The following is a 25,757-nucleotide window of genomic DNA, read 5'->3' as shown; positions in this document are numbered from 1 at the left end:
TACGTGCTTTCTCTCTAAATTGGCCTCCTGTGGTAGACTGATGATCTGGTGTGGATGATGGGTAGTCTTTTCACAAGGAACACTGCTTTATTTTCTTTCGTCAATGGGCAAAGAGGTTTGTATGGGGGAGACCGGAGAAAGTAGGTGACAATAACGCTGTTGAGAAGTGTGTGTAAGGTTCTTCATCAGGAGTTTAGTTGCTTTTGTTGTTGTTCATGGAGCTGCCTAAGCTTGCTGGAAGAGTGCTTCATTAAAAAGCGAGCTTTGGTCATGAAAATAATACATGAATATTTGCAAACTTTATTTGCATTAAAATAATTTACACTGTAAACTTGATATGATTTTAATTTATCAATCCTAGATATCAATCCCAGTCATCGCTATTTACTATGGTCCATGATCTTCACAATATTCTATCTCTCTCGACTTCCAGGCTGCTACGCCTCCGCCCCCCCCCCCTCTCTAAATCTATCTCCCCTCCTGGCTTATCCCACACTCTATTCCCCTTATACTTTCCATAAACTATACATTCTCTTTACATTGCTCATGTATAACTCAAGTTCACTCTTCATCTTGTTCTGCTCTTTTTTCTCTCTCTCACCCCTCCTTGCTCCCTCTCTCCCTCTCCCATTCTGTCCCATGGTCGGTGTGTGGTTCTCAGACATCCACAATTTATTCAAAACTCACAACCACCCTAAAAGCATCATCCAGAAATGTCACAATCTAAGACACAATTCAACATTTTCCTAAAAACATCCAAACATGCATTCCTCAACTTAATGCAAAGAGCTTCCCTTTCCCCCGATGGTGGTGGCGGCGAATCGGAGATTGCACTCGGAGACTAGGAAATGTCGGCATCGAGATAGAGACCATGTTAAGCGAGAAGTTGATGGAAGGAGGGATGAACTAAATAATCCGGGTTTTAATATTGATCTGTGAGTGAGGATGAGTGTAATGGACTACCCGAGCTAGGATTACAAATGCAGTCCAGCATGAGAGAGAAATGCAAACTACACAATCATAAATGATAAAAACAGAGGATACCCCCTTTATGCTAGTGTACTTTTACACAAGAATATTGATAAAAAAACACTTGTTTTACCTCTATCTCCGGAAGTGGGTCATATGGAAGCTTTCAGTACCAGTTCACTCCCAATGCATTATCCCTAGCTCTTCTCGATGATCGATTTCTTGTTACTGTACAATGTTTAGAACAGTTTGTACGAAAATTGATGATGGCATGCAGATCCCATGCAATTATCCAGCGGTGAGTCGCCACTTTAAGCAGTGTTTTATTATTTTCCATTGCCACTTTTTCTTCCCCAACCCTGTATTATTATTAATAGCAAGGACCACCTTCTGTTATTGTGGCTGCTGTTGTTGTTAACAATCAAATGGGATGATAAATATAATGTCTGAGTTTTACCATGTTATATTTCCATGTATTCTATACCCCTTGGTGTAATAGTTATTCACCATTTCTTTTTATTTCACATATAAACAACCCAAAGGTTTTAGATGACATATTGGACCAAACACAAATAGTGCCATTGGCCTGGGTGCATGAAAATGGATACTTTCAACTTCTGACATATAGATATTTCACCAATTACCCCAAGTGACTCTTCTTTTGTAAAAAGGCTTTTGAATTTAAGAAGAAGAGGAGGGATATTATGAACAGTATCAGACAACGTCAGATTAGCAATTGAAATACGACGACTCGGGGAATGGAAAGAGTTATCTCATGGGTGAATTGAAGGGGATGCGAATGGCCATTAAGGAGGTACATTGTACCTTTTCATTTGCCGAGCTATAAATCACTGCTTTCATTGTATACAAACAATGGGCTAAGTGATCTAGAAATATCAAACATCATAATTCATCACCATCCTCAATTTTCTATAAACAATATAGATATTCCACTGACTTTTTGCTCTTTCAGTACTTTTGCGAATAACTGATTAGTGAGATAAACTTCTGAAGATGAAATAGGGATTAAAAGGGGTGAATCATTATCCCAAGAGGATTTCTCAGTTTCATTTATCAGTTTAAGGGGATTTTCTAGCATTTAATATTACTATGATGAACAGGTTTATTATCAATTGGTCTTAATGCAAATTCGTCCAATTACCAACTCGTCAACTATTATTTGGTCCACAATCAATTCGTCCAACAATTCACATGGTCCTATTGCCATTTCGTCCACTCACCATTTTGTCTAATAAACAATTGGTCCAATAGCCATGTAGTCCATAGATAGTAGTCCATGTATTCCATTTGGTCTAATTGGACTTAGTGTTAATTAGGCAAAGTGAATGACAATAACTTGGATACTGACCAACTGGTTATGAGGCAAAGTGGTCATAGATGGACTAGTGGTTAGATGAAGTGAATATTGGACCAAATGGCTGTTATACAAAATGTTGATGGATGGAATGGCATTATACTAAATGGAGGTAGACCACTGATTAGTGGACGAGTTGGTAATAAACGGATTGGCAATTTACCGATAACAGTAATTTTTAGGCTTCTGTAAAGAAAATTGTACTACTTTTTAAAATGTTTAATCTGAATATGTATCACTCAGCAAATATCAACAGTTTAAACCCCACACACCACAGACAGCATTATCGGTGTATATATGAGCTGATCATACATAAGACCATGTAGGATGAGAGTAAGCAGAGACAGATGAAGGGGGTGTAGACCTATTCACAATTAGAAAAGACTTTATAAAACAAAGAAGATCATCAGGGTACAACATCAAAGATAAATTCCAGTTCTGGTAACGATCTCAAAATGGCTTTTTACAGAATGTATTATAATGACCACCCAAGTCACTGTTTGTATGAATAAAAAATCTGTGCCAAAGGATTCTGGAAGAAATTGTATAATTGCTGAGAAATAAGCAAAATAAGCGCAGATTCGTTCACTTCCGTCGGGTCTTTATTCCAGCAATAATAATACACTGTCCCACGTGTGCTCATCCGTGTTGGCCATCTTCAGTGTGATCGTATTTCAGCTTAGATTTTATGATTTCACAAAGTTCAGTTTATGTAACTGTACCAGATCTAGATCCACGATGATATAATTATAATTATACTTAACCTTGGTTTTACAGACTTTCCCGCGAAATTAGTGTTTTACTGCAACTACTATCATTTAGCTTTAAAAGAGATGATATTTGAGGATGCAACATGACTCATCAAACAATACATATTTAATACATCTCTCGACCATGCTTGATTGAGTGTTCTGCAATACCCAGCAGAATTCAAACCCAACACTTGAAGGATCAATCATGATTTCATGGGCCCTTAAAATAAAACTGCTTCAGAACATTCAAATCTTGATAAAAATGGTGATTTAATACAAGGCAGGCCTTTTTCAAACTGAGGGAGGGAGGTTCGGTAAGTGTGAATCATTCCCAATCCTGCAAAATTATCCGCTCCCCACAGATCTATTCATGTTGAAACCAAGTTCAGTCTTATCACTGGAATTTCTCTCTTGTAATATGAGATCAATGAACAGATATTATGTCACTGACTGCATGTTAGTAGCATAAAACCCCGTTCTCATTACTGTCCTAAACTAGTTTACAGGAAACTTATTTAGTGGAAACTCGTTTAACGTGTAATGAGAACGGTTGAAGTGGTCTTGGAAGCGATCTTCCAAACTAGTTCGGAAAACCACCTTACAAAGTAGTTTTCAAGATCGCTTTGCCCAATTAAACTTGTTTTAGCGTGAGGACACAACCGTTCTTCGGGAAGCAATCTTCACACTTTTGAGTGCGCTACTCCACACAATATGTATGTAGAATGTCTACACGGCAGTTTTAAATTTCGCGCAAAATATGTCACCCCACAGAGAGCATGAAATCCCGTAGCAACAAGACCACATTACGTGAAGTGGTTCTAACAACCACTTTCGGGTGATCAAATGACGCTACCAAAGCGATTTTTCAAATTGGTTTCCTGAACCAGTTTCCAGTATACTCGTTTTAGAAAGTATAATGAGAACGGGGTCTAGTATTCTCAAATCAATATCATTATTCACAAGACCATTCTTCTTGGAGTATTTGTCGGTCTAATATGTAGGAAAAAAGAGTGGAACATACAACCATTTGTATATTTTCACTCAATGTGAAGGACGTGATTCAGTTTTCTGAAGGACATTTCCTAAAGTTTCATTTATTACCCATATTACACTAATAGCATGCTAGGCCATGCACGAGGCCAAGATTTTTAAAACTCAACCAATGGCTTTAAAGGTTAGAGTCTCATTAGCACCTTTCTACTTTAATGGGTTAATATTCCCCCAGAGTAGGCAGATGATAGCTTGGTATCATGTTTCATTTCATTTCATAAATGAGGTTTCCAATCCCGTAACACAGGACCATCAGGACACCTATGTCCTTTCTTCTATCCAACATCCAGAAATGGTTTGTAAAGCAACATGCCCAGAAAAAAGAGTGGAAATGCATTTCTTTCGGTGAAATATGAATCGGTGTAATTTCCAAAGTAATTAACTATCTGCTTTTAGAATCTGGAGGACTGCTTGATGACAAAGTCACAATTCCAGCATAATTGTCTGTATTTGAGGCTATTTTCAAGAATTTCTTTACAATGGACATTATAAACAACAGTATTCGCTATTTTTAAATATTTCTTTATAATGAATGGTCTAGATGAAGAAAAACATTTTTCATCTGAAACAAATATAAAATGGAAATTGCTATATAATTCTGAAGGTAATTAAGCAACAAGACTTCAATATCTATGCACTGATCAAAAGGGTATGTCAGAATTCTCCAAAAGCAGAGATGACATTATATCAAAGAAATCATTGAGCATTTTCTATTTGCCTTAAAAGCTCATGAAATGTCAATCAATAGTGATTTGTCAAATACAATGCAAAATCAATAGCAATTTTTGCCAATTCCACCATAATATGGGCAGATTAATGCACCACCCAAACGTACAAAATAAAATCATATAAGGGAGATTTCAACGATAAATCATTTTGCATTTTATATTTAACAAAACTAAAGCTTAAGAAATGTCAATCGTGAGTAACTTGTAAAATGCAATGCAAAATCAATAGCAATTTTGGCCAATTTCCACCATAACATAGACAGATTAATGCACAACTAAAAAAAAACTACAACAGAGATATCACAGAGATCCCTTCCTAAAGCCATGGAAATCAACCTAAGAGAGAATATCCAGAATTTCATTCATTTGATTGCCCTAATTTCAATGTACTCACTTCAACAGTAGGATTAGTGACCTAGTTTCACAAAATAGTAATCATTGCAATGAAACAAAATATCCCCATCAAGGGGCGGATCCAGCAGGATTTACCAAAGGGGTGGGGGCACATTTTTCCTGAGGATTGTTTTTCACAAAAAAATTGAAGGCTATTTCATCCACAAAAATTTGGCAAGCAAAAAAAAAAAGTCCTCACTTCTGTTTGAATGACTTTTTCCCATTAAAAAAATATGCTGTAACTCTGAAAAGGGAGACACACTTGTAAATAAATGGTCTAATTACATAAAAATAGTTAATATGGCTCTAAAAAGGGGGGCACGGTTTGGTATGACCCCCCCCCTGGATCCGCCACTGTCCCCATCTCATATTTGCGAATCCTTATCATAGTCATTTCTGCATTGGAAAGGATTTTGCATATAAATTATCCAATTTGACATACTTTCTAATTTAGAATGATATCTCCTCATGCATAAAAAAATTGCTTGCAAAATGAATACTTGGGGATAATTCGCACAACTAATAGTTCAAGTTAAAATGATAACTGTAAAACAACTTTTTCATGAATTGGATCACACTTATTTTTACTCCATTTTATTTACTATTCAGTCACACTGCTTCAAATTGGAAAAATAAGCTCATTAAATACATTATGTGTAATAATGTAGGAGATTCTTCAAAAGTTCTCACAAAATATCTTTTCATGTTGAAGACAATACTAAAGAAAAGAAAACATCATACTGTGATCCATAGACTGAGTGTTTTGCCTAGTTTCCTTGCAGTTGACAATTAATTAACTGTTTCATTTGACATATTGCATATAAGCTGCCCTGTTATTTTTATTTTGTTGTTATGTAGTGTAGCTTAATTGAAAGTTATTTTTGTTTCTTTCAATTCCCTGTTAGTGTCAAATCTTAAAATTTCTACAGTGCACTTGTTACTTTGAGAGTTGTCACCTCTATTAGGCCTATATTGTAACTTTTATAAATGTCCTAAAGTAAATTTTGCTTAGCCTTCGGAAATCAATGTTATTGAATAGAATATGTTATCATGCAAAACTTGACAGAAGTCTCCTTTACTTGAGGCATCAAAGCTCATCCTTAAACAGCACATTTTTGTTGCACCAAATCTGAACAGTAAGTACATCCTGTCCTTTTCACATTGAAATTCCCAGATTGGTACCATTTCTTAGCTTCAGATACACTTGATCATGTCTGAATATGTGACATATTTTGTACCTGAACTGACATCTTGAGAATTGCTGTTATTTAGGTCGACTCCGTGATGATCCAACGATTCTAGCCTCAGGACATGCTTAACCTGAGGTGGCCATTACAAACACGTGGTGGTTATCAAACCTTATAATTATGGAAAATAATCTGCCATCACTCAAATATTCAGTTCCATTCTATTCCAAAATATTTTTTTGATCTATTTCCTTCTCTCTCTAACCCTCTCTCTCTACTTCTTCTTTCTTCTCTCCCACTCCCTCTCCTTATTCTTCAATAAAGTCTTTCACTTCTATTCCTTTTTTGCTCTTAAGCATCTTATCACCTATTTCTCTGTGCCTTAAACTGCCCATTCTCTTTTAAGTCTATATCTCTCTTCTCTCCCTCTCTCTCTGGCTAAATATATATTGTCTTTCAATATCTCTTAGCCCCCCCCCCCATCTTTAATTCCATCCATCACTTTTATTATAATTTCCCTCTCTTAAGTAACTCTAAATTAATTATTCTTCTCAAATTATCAACAATTATCTATAACGCATAATATCTCTTGTCTGTCTGCCTATCTATCTATCCATTTATCTATCTATTTGTGTCTTTCAATCTCTCTCTTTCTCTCTCTTCTCCCCACCCCCCTCTCTCTCTAGCTCATCATTTTCATCAACATCCTCAACTGACATGATCATCAAATTTGCTTCCAAACTGGCGTTCTTGTAACAGATCCGAGACGATGACAAGCTGCTAAATTCCCTTCAACAATATTGATTCCTCAGACTAACCCAATTTGGCAGAGTTTTCGCTCAGGATAAATCTTGCTACGCCTTTCAGAAGTGAAATTGATCATAATAGATAGGCTTCTATGAGATAAGTAATAGATTGAATATGACAATCATGCAATGTTATTAAGTTAACATGATACAATGTTACTAAATTAATGATTGGAAATTAGGCTTGTGGTAGGACTCTAGAAATACTACAGAGTAAGAAGGTAGTAGACAATTTCAAAGTATCATATTCATTCTCAGAGCAAAATGCTGAAGATTTCATCATACTCGGATAACAAATAACAAAGATTTTGAATTTTAAATTTTATCAATATTTTGTGGAAACAATTATACGTACATCATCATTAATATTTATTAGATGGGCTGATGATGTAACATCCCCACTTTCCTTTTTCTTATATCATTACATGAAATCATAATGGTTTCATTTTATCATACATGCGTAAATGATGTGTCTCCATTATGATGAAATAAGTTGTGGCAATAAACAATGAAGCACTTAATCAGTTGTCAATCCAATTGTTTTAGTTCTTAAGAGAAAATTTTCGAACAAACTTAATTTCATATAATACAAAAGAACAAGTGGGGATATGATAGCATCAGCCCACCTAATGAATATTCATAAAGGCATGCCTAGAACTGTTTCATTAGAATAATGCAAATCTTTGAACTTCAATAACTTTATTTTTTATCAGATTTTTATCAAATTTTCAGCATTTAGCTCTGTGAATTCTAAACTATTTATTGAGATATAAATATTTCCGGCCTGGACCATCCCTTTAAAATAAATCTAGATCGGTTGTGAATAGTGACCAGCCGAATATTAGATTAAGATTCAAACCATTAGGATTAAAAAATAAAGCTAAATGATTTGAATTTAAGTCATTTGGGATTTAAAATTTAATCCTAACAATTAAAAATAAATCCAAAATTTGGCTGGTGACCATTTACAGCAGATCTGGATTTATTATAAATCCTCGACATTTAAGGCGACCGCACACCTTACGACTGGTCTACGACCCGATTTTAGAATAAAATGTAGTAGAATTTGATGCTAATATTGAGACTTGGAATATCTTACTGTGTAATGTTCTAAATCATTGTACGAATACCTATGATCGAACTTGTGACTAAGCTATCATTCTTCCTAGAATAAAAGCGACTTCAATATCTAGTCGTAATGACGTCATAATAGTCGTACGATTGGCTACGATTTGAAACGAATTTGGACTTTACTCCAGATAAGGGCTTGCAATCTTTCAAAATGGTTGTGATATCATTATTTCAATTAATTTTAAACTCGAATAAAATGATATGTTCCATTCACATTTTCAGAAAATGATCAAAATGCGATTTGTCCCAAAATCGGGTCGCAGACCAGTCGTAAGGTGTGCGGTGGCCTTTAGAGTGTAATGAAAGTAAATCACTTTAATGCAGAGTCAGTGGAAGAAGAAAAGTACACCTTTCATGCAACATTTCCCATTATCAAGGCCTATCAATTAATTTGAATGTTTCTATGTCTAATTCTGTTTACATCAATGTAGCTTCAGACAGACAATAATGTGTCAACATCTAATCTCTTAGTATAACTTGCACTCTCTCCCTGTTTACCTGAAAAAAAAATCTGTTTGGATTCCAGAGACAGTGTTTAACATACTCCCTTCAGACAAAAGAAAATGTGGTATAAAGAGATAATCAATATTTTTGATACAATTTGTAGACAATAATGTCACAAACAACCATCATTTCCATTTATCATTCATCTATTTATGTATTCTTAGAATTACATATATATTAGGGTGTGACTTACATTCAAGACACAATTGTTTTTCTGCTCAATTCACATACAACATCAAAAGCATTGTATTGTTTTAATGTATTAGTGTTTCAATGTAACTCTATCATGGTGTAGCCGCTTTGGAGCCAGGGAGTAAGAGAAAGGGCATACACTGTAAAAACCGCGGTGTTAAAACTGACACCAATTGGTGTTAATAGACGACCACACCCTGAGGTGTTAAAATTATACCCTAGAGATTAAACATAACACCAAAGAGTGTAAATGTAACAACAAAAGGTGTTGTAATAACACCAATAGGTGTAAAACTAACACCACCAATTTAACACTGGTGTAAAATAACTGGTGTGGTCCTCTATGTACACCGGTTAACAATGTGTACAATGTGTGCAATCAACCTAAAATCAATAAAAAAAAAGAAGCCATAAGACTCAAAATTTCTTTGCATGTCGGATCATTCAATGGAGAAATGAAATTATTTGTCTTTTTATCTTGTATCTTGTTTGCAACGGATTCATTTGATACTTTTAAAGATAAATTCCAGTTCTGGTAACGATCTCAAAATGACTTTTTACAGAATCTAATATAATGACCACCCAAGTGTCTGTTTGTATGAATAAAAAATATGTGCCAAAGGATTCTGGAAGAAATTGTGTAATTGCTGAGAAATAAGCAAAATATGTATGGATTGGGTCACTTCCTTTGGGTCTTTATTCCAGCAATAATAATACACTGTCCCACGTGTGCCTATCTGTGTTGGTGATCTTCAGTGTGAACATTTTTCAGCGTAGATTTCAAGATTTCACAAAGTTCAGTTTATGTAACTGTACCAGATCTAGATCCTCGATGATATACTGACAATTAAGCCTGGTTTTACAGACTTTCTCATGAAATCAGTGTTTACTGCAACTATACTGGCATTTATCTTTAAACTATGAATGCTCAAAATACTGAATCTCGTAGTGTGAATGTGACAAGTGTTTCAGTTTGTAGGTCAGGATCTGGGATGAAAGTGCAGTAGCGTGTCTCATTCTCTATGCACCATTAACCTCCTATATAGAGAATTGACATGGGCCTATTCTCACGGGTTTCCGTGGTGATGGAGCAAACTTCAAGATGGTGAAAATGAAATTAAGTCAGTCACTTTGAAAGCAGGTGCTTGTGTTTTTTCAACCTTAAGTGGGTCCCCATTGTTAGGAGGAAGATAGAAGAAAGTTTATGTCTGAACTGACCGTTGAAGCGATGTCCTTTTACACCTTAATGGACAAATCTAAGATCAATTTCTACTTGGTAAGATATTTTAACAACTTAACACCAAGACCCTCAGCTTATCAATTAATCGGCAGGCTGATTTTGATAATTGATCATACTCAATAATCGATAGAATTAATTGTAGAAATCAGTCCTACAATCAATCCTTAAGCTCTATGACACAGGGTCCTGATGAAACAATCACTTCCATATACCTTCCTTCATGAAGATACAATCAAATTTACAATCTTTTGCAAATATTCAGCACATGATGTTCCATAGACCTATGAAATAAGATAAGACCTTGCATTTTAAAGTGCGCAGAAGTTCTGTCTCTCCTTTTTGCTTCATAAAGGTAAGTTAATCTCCACATTTACCCCATTTTAGAAGAGTTTTTAATAAATCACAATCTAAATCCATGTATAACCTATTCCTTTATTTTTTTGAAATAATGCCCCAAATGTCTATTTCACAGTGTTATTAGACTTATTCAAGAATATACTTTTATAAGAATGAATATTTTTCAAGGGATTCAGTTTCATTCCCTCAAAAAAAAAAATGTGCAAAAAACTCAGATAACTGGAGCCAATTTCTTACTTCAGCCTTTTTTGCAACAATCGATGCTCTAGATATACCTTGTTTCTGCGCATGTACATTGGACAGGGGAAGTATACATGAAAACTTCATCATATTCCAGGATTTTTAATATTGCAAAAAAAGATGAAAAATTAATAACCCTCATGTCCCTATGAGACAAAAGTTATATACATCAAACCGTTACAAATGACAGTGCGTAGTATTCTTTTCCTCAAAGTAGATAGTAGGTAGTATAAAGGATATCAATTTGCAAGGCTTTCTTTTGAGATGGAAGTCCAGCAATGGTTTTCTAATTAACGAAGGTCAAAGTCTTTATATGAAGATGGGGGATGCAAGTTCACTTGCTGACCTAGCTCTGGATTAGGGTTATGAATAGAATTATTGAGCTACGATCAATCAATTTTTCATCAAATTTTGAGGAGCAAGTAAAACTCATACAAAATCTTTTCTTATTCCATGGGGAGAGGGGGGGGGGGGGCAATTTTTTTGTCTTACTTTAAAATCTTTTGAAGAAAAGGATTAAGAAGACTACAGTGTATATCAGACCATATCATAATTTGACGAAATGGCTATTAGCCAAAAAATCTATGAAAGAGATGAATTAACACACTGACAATTCAACTAAATTCATACTAAACCAGATACTTTTTACAGCGGGGTAAGAAAATCTGGGAATTGGACCAACTGGTTCATGTATTAAACCAAGCAGTAGTAACTGGCTTTCTGTACCCAGGTTGGTTTCTTAAAGTAAATTGTTACTGATTTTTCAATGACAACTTCAGTAGCCTTATGAATCCTTGTCTATGATTGGCTGAGAACAATCTTGTCAGTAAAAAATCACTGTTCAGATGGTTTGTGCAACACTCCCCCTGATGTGAAATCTAATGATGATATGAACTGACTACCAAAGGAGTTGCACAATGACAAAAGCATGATAGTGTTTTAAAGATAAATGAAAGTAGTTGCAGTAAACACCGATTTCCCAAGTCTGTAAAACCAGGCTTAATTGTCAGTATATCATCGAGGATCTAGATCTACGCTAAATAATGTTCACACTGAAGATCACCAACACAGATAAGCGCACGTGGGACAGTGTATTATTATTGATCTGAATGTCAGCCTGATGCATGACCTGAATCCTGTACTTATTTGCTAATTTCTCAGGAATTACACAATTTCTTCCAGAATCATTTGGCACATGTTCTTTATTTATACAAACAGACACTTTGGTGGTCATTTCATTAGATTCTGTACAAACTCATTTTGATATCGTTACCACTACTGGCATTTATCTTTAAACATGTTGGCTAATGGAACTAAAGGGTCACTGTAGAAAGCATATTGGAACTGCAGAATTTGGTAGTCAGTGGATTAACAAAGCAGATTGGTGGTATGGAAATGTCTGCAGTAATTACTGTGGTGGTGGCTGGTGTATCAGGCGTAGATCCAGAGTTTGAAATTTACGGGGTGCTCCAGGATCCAGGATTTTTAAAAAGAGGTGGCACATTTTATCCGTTGGAAATTTGACAAGCAAAAAAAGAATGTTTTTAAGGTCAATCCATCTCTCTTTTTAAAAATCCTACGGGGGCTAGCGCACCTTCAGCCCCCCTTCCCCTCCCCCCTGGATCCGTGCCTGTGTATATATACTATAAAACCATTTACTCTTTGTTTTAGGTCAATACCTATGGGTTTTACTTTAATACAACACTTTCAGTTGTTCCTTTCTCATTTCATAACCATTTCTTAATAACTGTATGCTCATTAAAACCAAGTGCATGACCCACTCCCCCAATATATGAATTATACCCTTTTAGGTCTCTTCACCCTTTCCTTTTCAGATTTTGTAACAAGTTTAACACCGCATCTTGAAATGAGAGTCCTTCCAGGAAGATGGAACATGCAGATGCTTGTTACCAAAAACTAAGAAACATCGCATTTTGAGCCAGGATAAAGTATCCCACTCAAAGGTTTTGGAGCATCCAGTTTCATCAAGCCAGTCGCAACATTGGACTTGAGCAGATCACGGGAGCATTTTGTTAAATGAAAGTTTAGAGATTTAGAATAATTTTGTTATAAGCTACTGTAATACTTGCAGCTGATTGGCTCAGAGCAAACTCGTCAGCAAGAATCATTGACTACTTGTTTTATGAAATGCAACCCTGCCTCAAGCAAATCAGGCTTCAGGGGAGCATTTCACAAAACAAATATTCAGTGAGAATGTCACCGACAATTTGTTACAAGCTATTGAAAACCTGAATCTGATTGGCCTAAAGCAATTTTGTCAGGAAAAATCAATGACCAGTCGTTTCATGAAATGCAACCATGATAAGAGCGATTGGGAAGCAAGGGAGCATTTTATGAAACAAATAACAAGTGATTTTCACTCATTATTGTTATAAGCTACTGAAATCCTTGCATCTGACTTGCTCAGAACAAAAATAGTCAGTGAAATCACTTTTCATGAAATGCTTCCCAAAACAACTTCTCAAAGAAGAACGCCATTCCATCACATCCCTCGCATCAATTTTCGATTTCCTGCATTTTCCTCTCATTGATTCTTGTTCATCTCAGGTTGCCATGGTAATGGATAATGCTACGTGACATGAATGGTGGAAAAAATGCAGAAAATGGTGATCAAATTTGTGTAATGGTGCGGGGGATTGAATGTGGTGGTCTGTCACAGAGTGCGCGCCATTTTAATTTGAGTGCAATCATCTGAAACTGATAGAAGTAGCAATAAAGGAAAATGGGTCATCTTCAAGAAGTTGATCCCTCAGCACTAGATGTCTCATACAAACAACTGAAAACAATAGTGGGCAAAATACCTATTCATCAAGTTTGTTTATATATTAAGGACTAAAGAAAAAGTTCAATTTATTTCAATTAGCTTTTTGTTTCATTCTATCGCTAGGGTAACACTTGCATTTTTTGACCATTCAAAAAAATATTTTCTGAAGCTACTGAACATACAATTGATTGTACATTTTGTAAAATAAAATCATTTGCTATGGTTTGTGTAACGTGGCCCTGATGCACAACAAAAGTATATACACAGCAAAAGCTGTGGTGTTAATCGGTGTACATAGAGGACCACACCAGTTATTTTACACCGGTGTTAAGTTGGTGGTGTTAGTTTTACACCTATAGGTGTTATTACAACACCTATGGTTGTTACATTTACACTGTTATGTTCAATCTCAAGGGTGTTATTTCAACACCTCAGGGTGTGGTCCTCTATTAACACCAATTGGTGTCAGTTATAACACCACAGTTTTTACAGTGTATAGAAACTACAAACAATCACTGAATCAAATTAAAGTAAGGGCTTTACAATCTTAAGACATACAGACAGAAAAATCCAGACTTTAATTTTAAATGGATCTAAGGATGGTTGAACTTATCTAATTTTTATATTCTGTTTCTAGTTTCTTTCAAATGGCAAAAAAGTGAAGAAATTAGTTTCACATGGATTAAGCTATCCGATAGAGCTCATTATCTGCTCTTCTTCGTATCTATTTCAACATGTCTTTCCCTTATCTTATTTCACCTCATTTTCTAATCCTCTCCATGTATACTCAAGCCAACATAAAATCACCCTCTTATGGTATATTTAGTCTCTGTTCCAATCTATATGGTAATTCTCCATGATCGCACTACTCAAATATGCATGATTCAAATTCGCAATTAACTTCCTGTGGAGCGTTTCATGAAAAACATACCCAGTGGTTTGCATTGACTATTTTGTTATAAGCTACTGAAATCCTTGCATCTGATTGGCTAAGAGCAAATTTGCCTGCGAAAATTCACTGGCGAAATGCTCCATGAAAATGCACCCCAGATAAAATGCTGGTTCGATACCAAACCGCTGAGAACCCATGATCTCTTTTCCTCCAAAGTTTTCATTGATAATACATGTAGATTGGATATTAGGATAAAGTGAAGGTTCCCTGTAACTGTGAGTGAGAGAGTGCATAACGTTACACATTAGCATGTGAAGGAGAAGAATCTTTTCCCTGTTCCTCAATGAACCTGAAATTCAAATGTCTTTTCGAATCGAAGTTCAGTATTCCTCGGCATATATTGATTCATTCTAAAAAGATGAGTCTAATTAAAGTTTCAGAATTACAATAATATTTATCATTGATCATAATTCAATAGTAGAAATGGCAATGGTAGCAGAAAATATAGAAGTTGAATCAAAAGTAGTAGTACTAGTAGTAGTGATAGTAGTAGTAGTAATAGTAGTAGTAGCAGTAGTAGCAGTAGTAGTAGTAGTAGTAGTAGTAGTAGTAGTAGTAGTAGTAGTAGTAGTAGTAGTAGTAGTAGCAGTAGTAGTAGTAACAGTATTACAAACTTTTGATGCTATTAAGATTTGATTTTATTTTGATTGCCAAGCATCTTTCAGTAGACCATGAATGCCTTCAAAAAGACTTAACCCCCCCCCTGAAATTCACGTACCTGGAAAATTTTGCAAGCTATGTAAGATAAAGTTGATTTTCAATGGTCAACCCAGGGATTGTAGTACATACATGTTCAACCAGTGCCCAGTAATGCTCCTGCCTCCTTTATGCCAACTTTAATCAAACTTACAGGAGGCAATGAGTAGTATCGTTTACCTCAGATTGCAAACACAATATACAGATTGGAATGAAGAGTCTGACTCACCGAGTATCTGGAAGCCATCCTCAAATTATATCAAATTATCATTATAAGAATCTAATTTTCAGATCAAACCATTTTTTACACGTATCAAATCTTACAAATGTTGTCACATTTTCATAAACCTTTGCAAGAGGATTTTAGCAGTCAGAAATAAATTTGAAATACAATAAGTTCTCTCCCTTCCCATCCACCCATCAATAATTCAATCTACGCATATACGCCCGTCCTCCCCTGAACTGCCTTTATTGATTGAAATACAGGTTTAATGCAGTATGATGCAGTTCTACAATAAATATACAAAATGTTCATAAATACCTAAGCAATGAAAGACGTCACCCTGTGCAATTTCTTTCTTATTCATGCAATTCTCTCCCTTCTCCCAACCCACTATGCCCCTCGGGGGGGAAAAAATTACATGGGGGTGCCACTCGGGGCAATTTTGCCCTCAAACTGCTCAAAAGAGCCCTGGAAAATTCCCATTCCCAGCAATTTTAAAGCTTCTCCAATGTTGCAGATTAATGCAATAAGTTCTGACGGTATAGCCCATGAAAATACAAATTATTGTTCAGCCTAATACCCATCCATCCACTTCAATCCCTAACCCCTTTGAGCGGAGTCGGAAAGGCAGCTTTAAATGGCGTCTTCCTCATCGGCTCCATAAAACGTCACACTAGAGAGAAACAATGAAACAATGGCATCCCCCTCTGGCCTGTGATGCAAACCTCATCTTCCATTCTCCCTAAAGACAGAGGTCCGTTCACACAACCTAAACACTAAATAAAAAATATCATTTTTCCATGTTAATCAATCATATTTTTGATTGAAAATTAAGAATGAAACATCAATGTTTGATGTATTAGACTATCTGTAAAGTAGACCAAATGCTTGAGGATCAAGTCAACATAAACAAATTTGAAATAATGAATTTCTATGTTAAATAGTCTCAGTTTTGAAAACAACAATCTGGATAGAAAATCAAGAGAGACATATAAACTTAAACTCAGTTTTGAATTTGTGTTTAAATTAGAAAAATGTAAACAAACATGAATTTACATTATAGTTTTGGTGGATTTGGATTATGAAGTGAATTCAAAGTTCAATACAAATTCAATACAATTAGAATTGGAATATGGACTCAATGTTGACTTCTATTCCTACATTGAACATGAATTTGGAATGACATTTGGTTTCAAAATTGATTTTGACTTTGGAATTGACTTTTAGTCTAATAACGAGAATGAAATTTAGTTTGAATTTGAATTCTAACCTGGATTTAGAATTCAATTGGAATTGCGTTCCAATTTAGATAAAAACTGTTCAATTTGCATTTATTCAAATATACATGTAAATATGAAAATAAAATGAAAAATTGCTTCGGTGTGAACGAGGATGATCCTGCATACAGTATCGTCCATCCGATTGTTTTCATTGGCCTCGTACAAGAAGCCTACGCCTTGGGGTGTCACGAATTTAGGTTATTTATTTCTGGCGAGTGTGACATTTTATTTAGCCAAATTAACTTGTCATATTGACTACTATTAGGAAATAGAATGCACAAATTTCTCAGTATTAGAATTTTTGCAGCTTAGAGGCATGCTCAGGAATTCTGCATCATATCTTTTTTTCCCTGTACCACTGCTCGTGCTTTCCCCTCCATTGTATTCCATTAGATGTGTTTAAGTAATTGTCACCCTCATAATATAAGCTCTGTATCAACAGTAAAACTTGATCATGGATTCATAATTCGTTTAAAGCCTTTTGTCACAAGCAATTTAATAATAATGAACATTTTCACGACATTATCTAACTATTCTATCAAAAGATAATTAATATGAAAATGTTAAAAGCTTGTAAAAGCACACGTTCAGTGCTGACAATTTGCACATAAACATTGATATCATTATGTTCACTTTAAAACATTTTAAAAATTTATTTGTAGTTAATATAGCACCTTGTGAGTTCACTACGTGATGAGTAATCCCCAAATTTCTTAAAAATGAATTTTTTAAAAAGTTATGTATATTAAACATGGTTCAACTCAGCAATGAGTAAAAATTGATTAAGCTTTTTGAATACCATCGTTTTGCACTATCAACTATACTCCATGGTTGCTTTTTTTTACATCTAATATAAATACATACCTGCACATCATGTTATGATTATTTGCAATAAATTAAAGGTTTTCCTCAAGAAAGCTTGGAAATTGAAGTGCTCTGATTTAAACAAAAAATATTGGTACAACTCGAGTTAGCATTTTACAAGATGAATTATTTTAAAATAGAGGCTTGGTTTTTTATTAGTTGAAGTTGGACATATGCATAAAGGCTCTAATTAAAACAGCCATATCAATATTAAACTGCAACACTTTCAACTGTTACAATTAGAGCCTTCCCAGTAATGGCTAAGCCTATGCACCTACTGTTGAAAAGTAAATGGATCACATTTCACCGCTATGTCAGGTTTAAGTATCATACTGACCCTATGTGTTGAAAGCTTGTATGATTAAGCCCATGTCAAAGAACCCCCATTTGTTTTTCTAACCTGCAAGCGTGATACCCCTTTGGCATGCCCGAGTTGCCTTAGTGTAAACTTCCCCTTCAACTTGGTCATCATTTAGAGTGGGATAAAAGACAGTCATATTGCCCCATTCACATCAGATGAAAGTTTGAAATTCACAATTGAATACATGTAATTCTATGATATTGCATTGAGATGGAAGACATATCTTTATCCTATATGATCACATGACTTTGAAGTTCAGATACACATAATATTGCCCAATTACGAAAAGTCAATCTAAAATCAGACAATCTACCAATGTACGAATTCAGCAATATATAAATTTATCTTGATTTCTTTAAAATCAACATATATTTAAGTAACCAGATGTAACACCCAATTTGAGAATATATCAATTGCTCCAATGACAATAAAAGGAATTGCTGCTTTCATAGAGAATTGATTTTTCTAATGGTATTTCTTTAACCCATATTCTTTACACATGATATTACAATTTTGATACTCTTTTCATCTCACTATTACATAGAACTAAACAAGTTAATCTCCTGTTGATATTCTTAAGTATTTTGGCTTGACGCATGATTTTAAAGTAACCAGATATAAATCCCAATTTGAGAATATATTGATTTGCTCCTATGACAATAAAAGACATTGCTCCTACTAGAGTAAAAAAAGTTTAGAAAGATTTGAGATAAGAGAAGTGGCGCATGTCTCTCTTCTGCAATACAGGCGAGACAAAATTCATTGACCAATGGGTGGATCATGTCATCTGTGAAAGCTATTCAGTTTGATACCAACATGGATACCTTAATCAAATGTACCCCAGTCATGGGTGCCCCGATTAATTATTTACAGTCGAAGAGTAATTTATTGTGAGTCTGTTACTCACACGCGCAAAGCAAACCTCTCAAAGTTGATATCGTAGCAATCATAAAAGTAGGTCCATTCTACTTAGTAGGGTTGTAACTCAAGTGACTCCTCTGTCAGGCATATATCATGGAATGAATGCAGAACACTCTAGAAGGAAATGATCTCTTAAAGAGAAATGCCAGTTGTGGTATAATGATCTAAAAATGGGTTCTAGCAGAATCCAATAAAATAAGAACCTAAGTGTTTGTATGTATGAATAAACAAATATGTATGTTGCATATGATTCTGTAAGAAAGTGTGTAATTGCTGAGAAACAAGCAAAATAAACACAGAAATTCCATAAAAATTTCAGGTATTTTTCCAAGCAATATTAATACACTGTCCCACATGATCATAATTGTTGTCAGTTTTCAGCTAAGATTTCATGATTTCACAAAGATAAGTTAATGTTAATGTTATGGTACCAGACCTACATCTATGATGATAGGGTGGTAATTAACCTTGATTTTGAAGACTTTCTCATGAAACCATTGTTTGCTGCAACTAAATTCTTTTACCTTTAAAGCATTCCAGGGTTGTCCATTCAAACAATCTACTAATACCCCTTTCATAAACCCAATTAAAATGAATTAGGCGGCTAATAGCAGCATAATTTGGTCGTAAAATTGGAGGAGGACAAGAGTTATCCGCATTACTCTGATGCTGCTATTATCCGCATAATAGCGGCATCGGGATAAGATTTTGAGTTTATGAACGCATTTCCAAATAATGCAGATAATTGCCATGGTGCGGTCACAAGGTCACCCTTTTCCAACACAACCGCATCGGAGGGGGCGTGTCCAGTTGTCATGGCGATTATCCGCCTTTTTCAGGCGCTCGTAAAAATAATGCGGCTTATTTTCGGAGTTTATGAACGCAATTTTTATTGAATTATCCGCATTACTCTTAGGCGGCTAATTGGAGGATAGGTTTATGAAAAGGGTATAACAAAACTAATGATCAAGGTCTTGTATCATAAAGCATAGCGATTGAACCCATGTTTGATTTTTACAATCGATTGTAAATTTTGGTCACTGCAATCGATCGCAAAAATTTCATGATACATTTTAATGAATAATTACTTTCAAATCCATTTTTTTTTTATTTCTTGGTCCTATTTTGCAATTTTCTACTTTTTTATACTCAGGGATCTTTACAAAAAAAGGTGGTTTTAAAAAAAGTGTACTTGAAATGCGAAAGACAGAGTGATTTTAAGACAGTTTTGTACATGATCCATTTTTAATTTAGTAAATCCCCCAAAAGTAAAGGCACTAGGTAAATTCATTACAAGTCTATAAGGATGCCTATGTTAAAAGTGTTATTTAATACCCTTTTCATAAACCTATCCTCCAATTAGCCGCCTAAGACTAATGCGGATAATTCAATAAAAATTGCATTCACAAACTCCGAAAATAAGCCGCATTATTTTTATGAGCGCTCGTCCTGAAAAAGGCGGATAATCGTCATGACAATTGGACACGCCCCCTCCGATGCGGTTGTGTTGGAAAAGGGTGACCTTGTGACCGCACCATGGCAATTATCCGCATTATTTGGAAATGTGTTCATAAACTCAAAATCTTGTCCCGATGCTGCTATTATGCGGATTACTCTTGTCCTCCTCCAATTTTACGACCAAATTATGCTGCTATTAGCCGCATATTAATTGGGTTTATGAAAGGGGTATAAATGAAATATGAAATCATTAATGAGAGAGCGAACTACACATTAGAAATCAAAACTTGAATTTTCTCAAAGAAAATGGTTGAAAGAACATTCAACAGCAACTACATGATTGTAAGATTGGAATGGTTCATTTATTACCCTATTACCTGGGCTTTAAGATTGGCTTAAAGACAAAATTTTGAGTTTCCAGGACAAATAGATGCTTCTTACCACCGATCTGGATGTATCTGATGAAAGGAGAGACTAATATCCAATAAGAGATTTGGGCTAAATGATTGACAGTAGCATCCAATCTCTCAACTCTTAACCAAGTGCCCCAATATCATCAAGTTGAAATACTTGATTCCATTTCATGCCAGAATCAATCATACCTTTTCCCTATAGCCGCTTCAATGGGGACTCGAGTGTGTGCCCGGAAAGTCAACAAATGGTTCTTTGGGATATTAGAGACACATCACTTCATCCTCTGACAAGTAAGAGTGTGTGAGAAGCAAAACAGTATGGCCCGAATTCACGAAGATGGTTTTGAAAACCCACGGTTGAATCCATGCTTTATGCAGATTTCCTGTATAAATTACGCTTAATTTAGCGCGTATCGGGCGCGTGGATAACAAATGTCCAATGCTGATGCGCGATTTTGTCACAGTGCGCAAAATTGACGCCTGTTTCCATGGTTGGTATACGCTATTTTATTAATGAGTCCACTGTTTGAAGAGTGGACTCATTAATTGAAAACAGTGGACTCATGAATAAAAAAACGTGGATAACCATGGCAACAGGCATCAATTTGGCACATTGTGACAAAAGCGCGCATCAGCATTGGACATTTTTTAATATTGCGATAAAATAAGCGTAATTTATACAGGAAATCTGCATAAACCATGGACTCGACCGTGGGTTTTCGAAACCACCTTTGTGAATTAGGGCCTATAAGTTATCATCAAATGTGGTTGATACATGCAAATTTCAGAACTTTCTTTGAAAGAAAGGTGTGGTGTACCCCTTAAAATACCACAAGCTATTGTTAATGAAGATGGGGCATAGCCTGCACCCCTCCTTGTGAAAAGTGTCTCCATAGTCATTTATTATCATATGATTATCATTTATTTGGCAAAGAAAATACAAGAAAGGATACATTTCAGTGTAAACAATACAAGATAAGGAATACCAACCATTGGTAAGCCAGGGACAGAAAAAGTCAACTAATTTACTGTGGCATAAAGCCTCCTGTCCCAATTCCAATGGTTGATAAAAATAAATACACAATTATAAAGTACCGTACTAGTAATGTAAGTAACATACAACATGAGTAATCAAAACGAATATGACGTGATAAAGATTTGGTTCCTTGTTTTAAAATGAAACCCTTTTGTTGAAAATTTGCAATGCTAACAGCCTTTTATTCCAAAAAAAGGTAATAACTCTTTTAGGGGATGGGTTGGTTTGACAGAGAATATAAAAAAAACAGCAAAATTTTCAGAAAATTTTGTCCCGTGTTTTAGTGAAATTCTGGATCTAAACCTGGCAAGGAGAACTGTGATGATTTTAGATGTAATTTCAAAATTATGACTAGTAATATTATGAGATTGAAATCATTTTTTTTTATGAACGAGTGATAGATTTACACATTGATTGCTTATTAAGTAATGAGCTTCATTACTGAATAAGCAATCAATTATTAAATTAATGTGATTTGGATCTTGTGTTCCTGTTTTAAAACTTGCAATACTTTGAGATATTGAATTTTCAAGCCACCATTCCTCCAAAATGTATACATTTCCTTTTCTTTAGCAAACAAATTGTAGAATGCTCACTCTTTTTCAATTTCGCTGCTCAACATTTGAGACCAAAAACACAACCGGTATGAAGATCAGGGGGCATTTACTTCAAATTGGTTGTAAAGCTTTGATATCAGGCGATTCTTTGCCCCACTTGTTTCCCATGGCAAAAAGGGGTCCCCATTCAGACTGAAACATTATTCTAACAAAAGAAAATGAGCATAAGTCCAGAAGAAACAATATGATTGGGTATTATCTGACATTTGAGTCTTACTGAAGTGTTGAATCTTTTTTTAGCCAATGATTCTTTTTGAAAAAGTGTTAAGTTAACTTTTCGAGGGCGCTCTGTTAATACTGTTTTCATTTACAAAAAAGGACCCTTTGAACATTTATCTTACAAATTCAGTCAATAAATACACAAAAGGTACATACGAAGATTAAATCCTAAGATTTTAAATGAGAAGTGTTTTCATTTAACAATTTTACAGATACATTACTTTCAATAAATTAATTAAATTAGAACATTTAGATCTTAAATCCTTCAAATCACAACTGAATTTGGAAATATACATTCATGTTATCATTCTATTATTGTAAAACAAAATATTCATGTCAAGTGAATAAAGTTTTATAAAATTCAATTGAATTCACATTAATATATAAATCTCATCATGAATTTGAATAGCGACACACATTCTTGGAAGATGTTTGTGGATTCTTTCGTATGACTTACTGTATCATACTCAATTAATTTGTCTCTGTGTTGATATTCATTCAAACAAACACTGTTTATTTTTTTCTTCTTTAGTGTGAATGTCCTAGCAGAAATCATAACGCACTATCTATAGCACTTGGAAAATCATATTCCTCTCATCGCATCGTTATCACAAATATTGGGTTGCCAACAAGCCTCCTACAAATGCTCCATTTATTGCAACCACCCAACAATATGGCAGACCAAACCGGATACCATACTCGTAATCAATGGGCAGGCAGTTTTGATTGTCGGTTTGGAATGAGTCTTCGAGATGATGTCTGGCGAAAAGTGACTGTTGACAAGACTTATTGATAGGGAGGTATGATTGATAAATTATGGATACGTTTGGTTGCCTCCTCTTGGAGCGAGCGGAAAAGAGAAACATAACTATTACTCATAAGTGCTCTGGATACGGTATCGTGGCAAACAGACTTGCAATCAATGGCAGCAAACTTTAATTTGATTATTGAATATGAGTAATGCGCATTGTTGAGATGCTGTTAAGACATAAAGCTTTTCGTTTCTCTTTCCACCTTCTCCCATCTCTTTCTCACTCACATTTTCTATGTGTCCTCTGCGATTGTAGTCTACCAATTCGTCATAAAGTTATTCTTATTCATATGTGAGACAGTGAAAGAGAAAGGAAACAATGAAAGTTCAGTAGTATTTTGATATAAAATTGTCTCCCTTTTCTTTTTTTTCTCTTCTTCACTTTTTCTTTCTATTTTTCTTGGTTTCTGTCTCTTCCCTTCTTTGTTTGAAGTTCATGGATACTTAACAAAAGAGAACATTAATAGCCTGCAAATCAATTGGGGGCTACAATCACAAACCCTGATATTTTTCAGATCAGTTTTTCAATATTTTTTTCCTTTTAAAGCATAAATCTTTTTCAGAATAAAAAGCAGCAAAATTCAAGATATAACAAAAAAAGCAGGTGCCATATTTTCTTCCCTCTTTTTTCACTTTCTCTTTCAATTTCCAGACTCCTTGCCGGAGAGCGTTTCCAAACCCTTGGTTCAAGATTTATTTGCATTGTTAAACGACCATGCAGTCTGTTTCCTAGTTCATACATGGGCTCGCTGGCATAAAAATAATATTGACTGTTTCTCGGCTAGAATAACAAAGACAATTTTTCTTTCCATCCAAAATATTTAGACACCCAAAGGGCTTTGGTTAGAGACTGAACAACCTTGAATTTAATGCAAATTCTCTTTTACGATTCAGAGTTTAATCATATATACTTCATATTCTAAATTTATTTAAAAGTGCCATGAACAATATCCCCATTTCTACATTATATGGGGGGAAACGAGCTTCTCAGATAGAGCGTTGACCCTCCCCTATGTAAGAGGAGAGTCATAAGGGTGCTGTATATCTTTTGTCAGGGAACTGGTAAAATTAGGCCAACCCTATCTGGGATATCCTAGCATGTCTTACAAATGATATTAGGACTAACAACAACAAAATATTGGTTAGATTTGAGGAGTTGATGTGGTAACATTAAAGGGAAATTTTTCTCTTTACTGAAAGCTGCCTATACTTCATGATTTATCTAATGTTTGATTAATATCAAGGCAGGTTTGTTCAAGTTCCAGATCGAACAGACATATATTAGCTGCGGGACTGTATCCTTTCAAAATGAAATACCTCAATTATGAAACAAACAAATATCAAAGTGTAGGATAAAGTGCTAATTTATATGGATTCACAGGAGCAATTTGCATCATATAGAAAATTTTTAAATGAAGTATGATAGTAATTTAAGTATAATTACCACTTATAGAAATTTATTGCAATTGAATATGATAAGTACTATTTATATAGAAATTATTGAGATTAAGAATGACTGTAAGTTAAGGATAAGTAGCACTTACCTTCCTCGCACATTGCCCCCTCCCATCCAAGGGTACAGGTGCACATGGGGGTATCACCTACGATGTAACATGTACCCCCGTTCTCACATGGCCAATCATCACACGTCAGATCAGCCGTCTGATCTGGAGGACCCTCGCCGCCGTCCTCTCCGTCACCGGAACCGCTCCCTTCCACCATGTCCTCATCGTCGGTGAGGATGCCGTCCGTCGTGGGCACCTCGCTGTCGATGTCGATGGTTTCACCTGGATGGGGAGAGCATAAAGGGATTTGAGTTATCTTTAGGAGTCTCATTCTTATTATGAGACACATGGGTGGATAAAAGATCACCCACTATTCATAAAGATTCGCAATTCATAAAGATCGTTATCCATAATCAAATGTGAGATTAGATGAATATTGATACTTTATAGCCTTTATGAATAGGAAGCAAAATACAGACAAACTTATTTGCTAATTATAAGGAAAGCATTCCTAAGGACCATGATGCATGAATTAATATAGTGGTCTAGTATGAAATAGTGAGCACAACCTCTTATTGTCATAGTTTGCAAATTTTAAAACGCAAGTTGACATTACAAAATCATCAGCAAAACACTGTGCAAGTATGATCAAGGCACTACATGAATTAGTTAATATAAGACATGCATGTAAC

At 35.1% G+C, this 25,757-nt stretch overlaps 1 protein-coding gene across 1 annotated transcript in view; it reads right to left on the bottom strand.

The window, feature by feature from the left end:
* LOC121423579 (pikachurin-like) overlaps window positions 1-25,407 on the bottom strand; it is a 53,535-nt gene extending 28,128 nt beyond the window's left edge. The window contains exon 1 of the mRNA XM_041618943.1: window positions 25,105-25,407. Coding sequence (XP_041474877.1) covers window positions 25,105-25,396 — 292 coding nt within the window. The 5' untranslated portion in view covers window positions 25,397-25,407. The remainder of the gene's footprint in view (window positions 1-25,104) is intronic.
* Between the last annotated feature and the right edge of the window lie 350 nt (window positions 25,408-25,757).

This window comes from Lytechinus variegatus, chromosome 11, assembly GCF_018143015.1.
Source record: "Lytechinus variegatus isolate NC3 chromosome 11, Lvar_3.0, whole genome shotgun sequence".
NCBI lineage: Eukaryota > Metazoa > Echinodermata > Echinoidea > Temnopleuroida > Toxopneustidae > Lytechinus > Lytechinus variegatus.
This window is presented reverse-complemented; position numbering and strand designations above follow the sequence as displayed.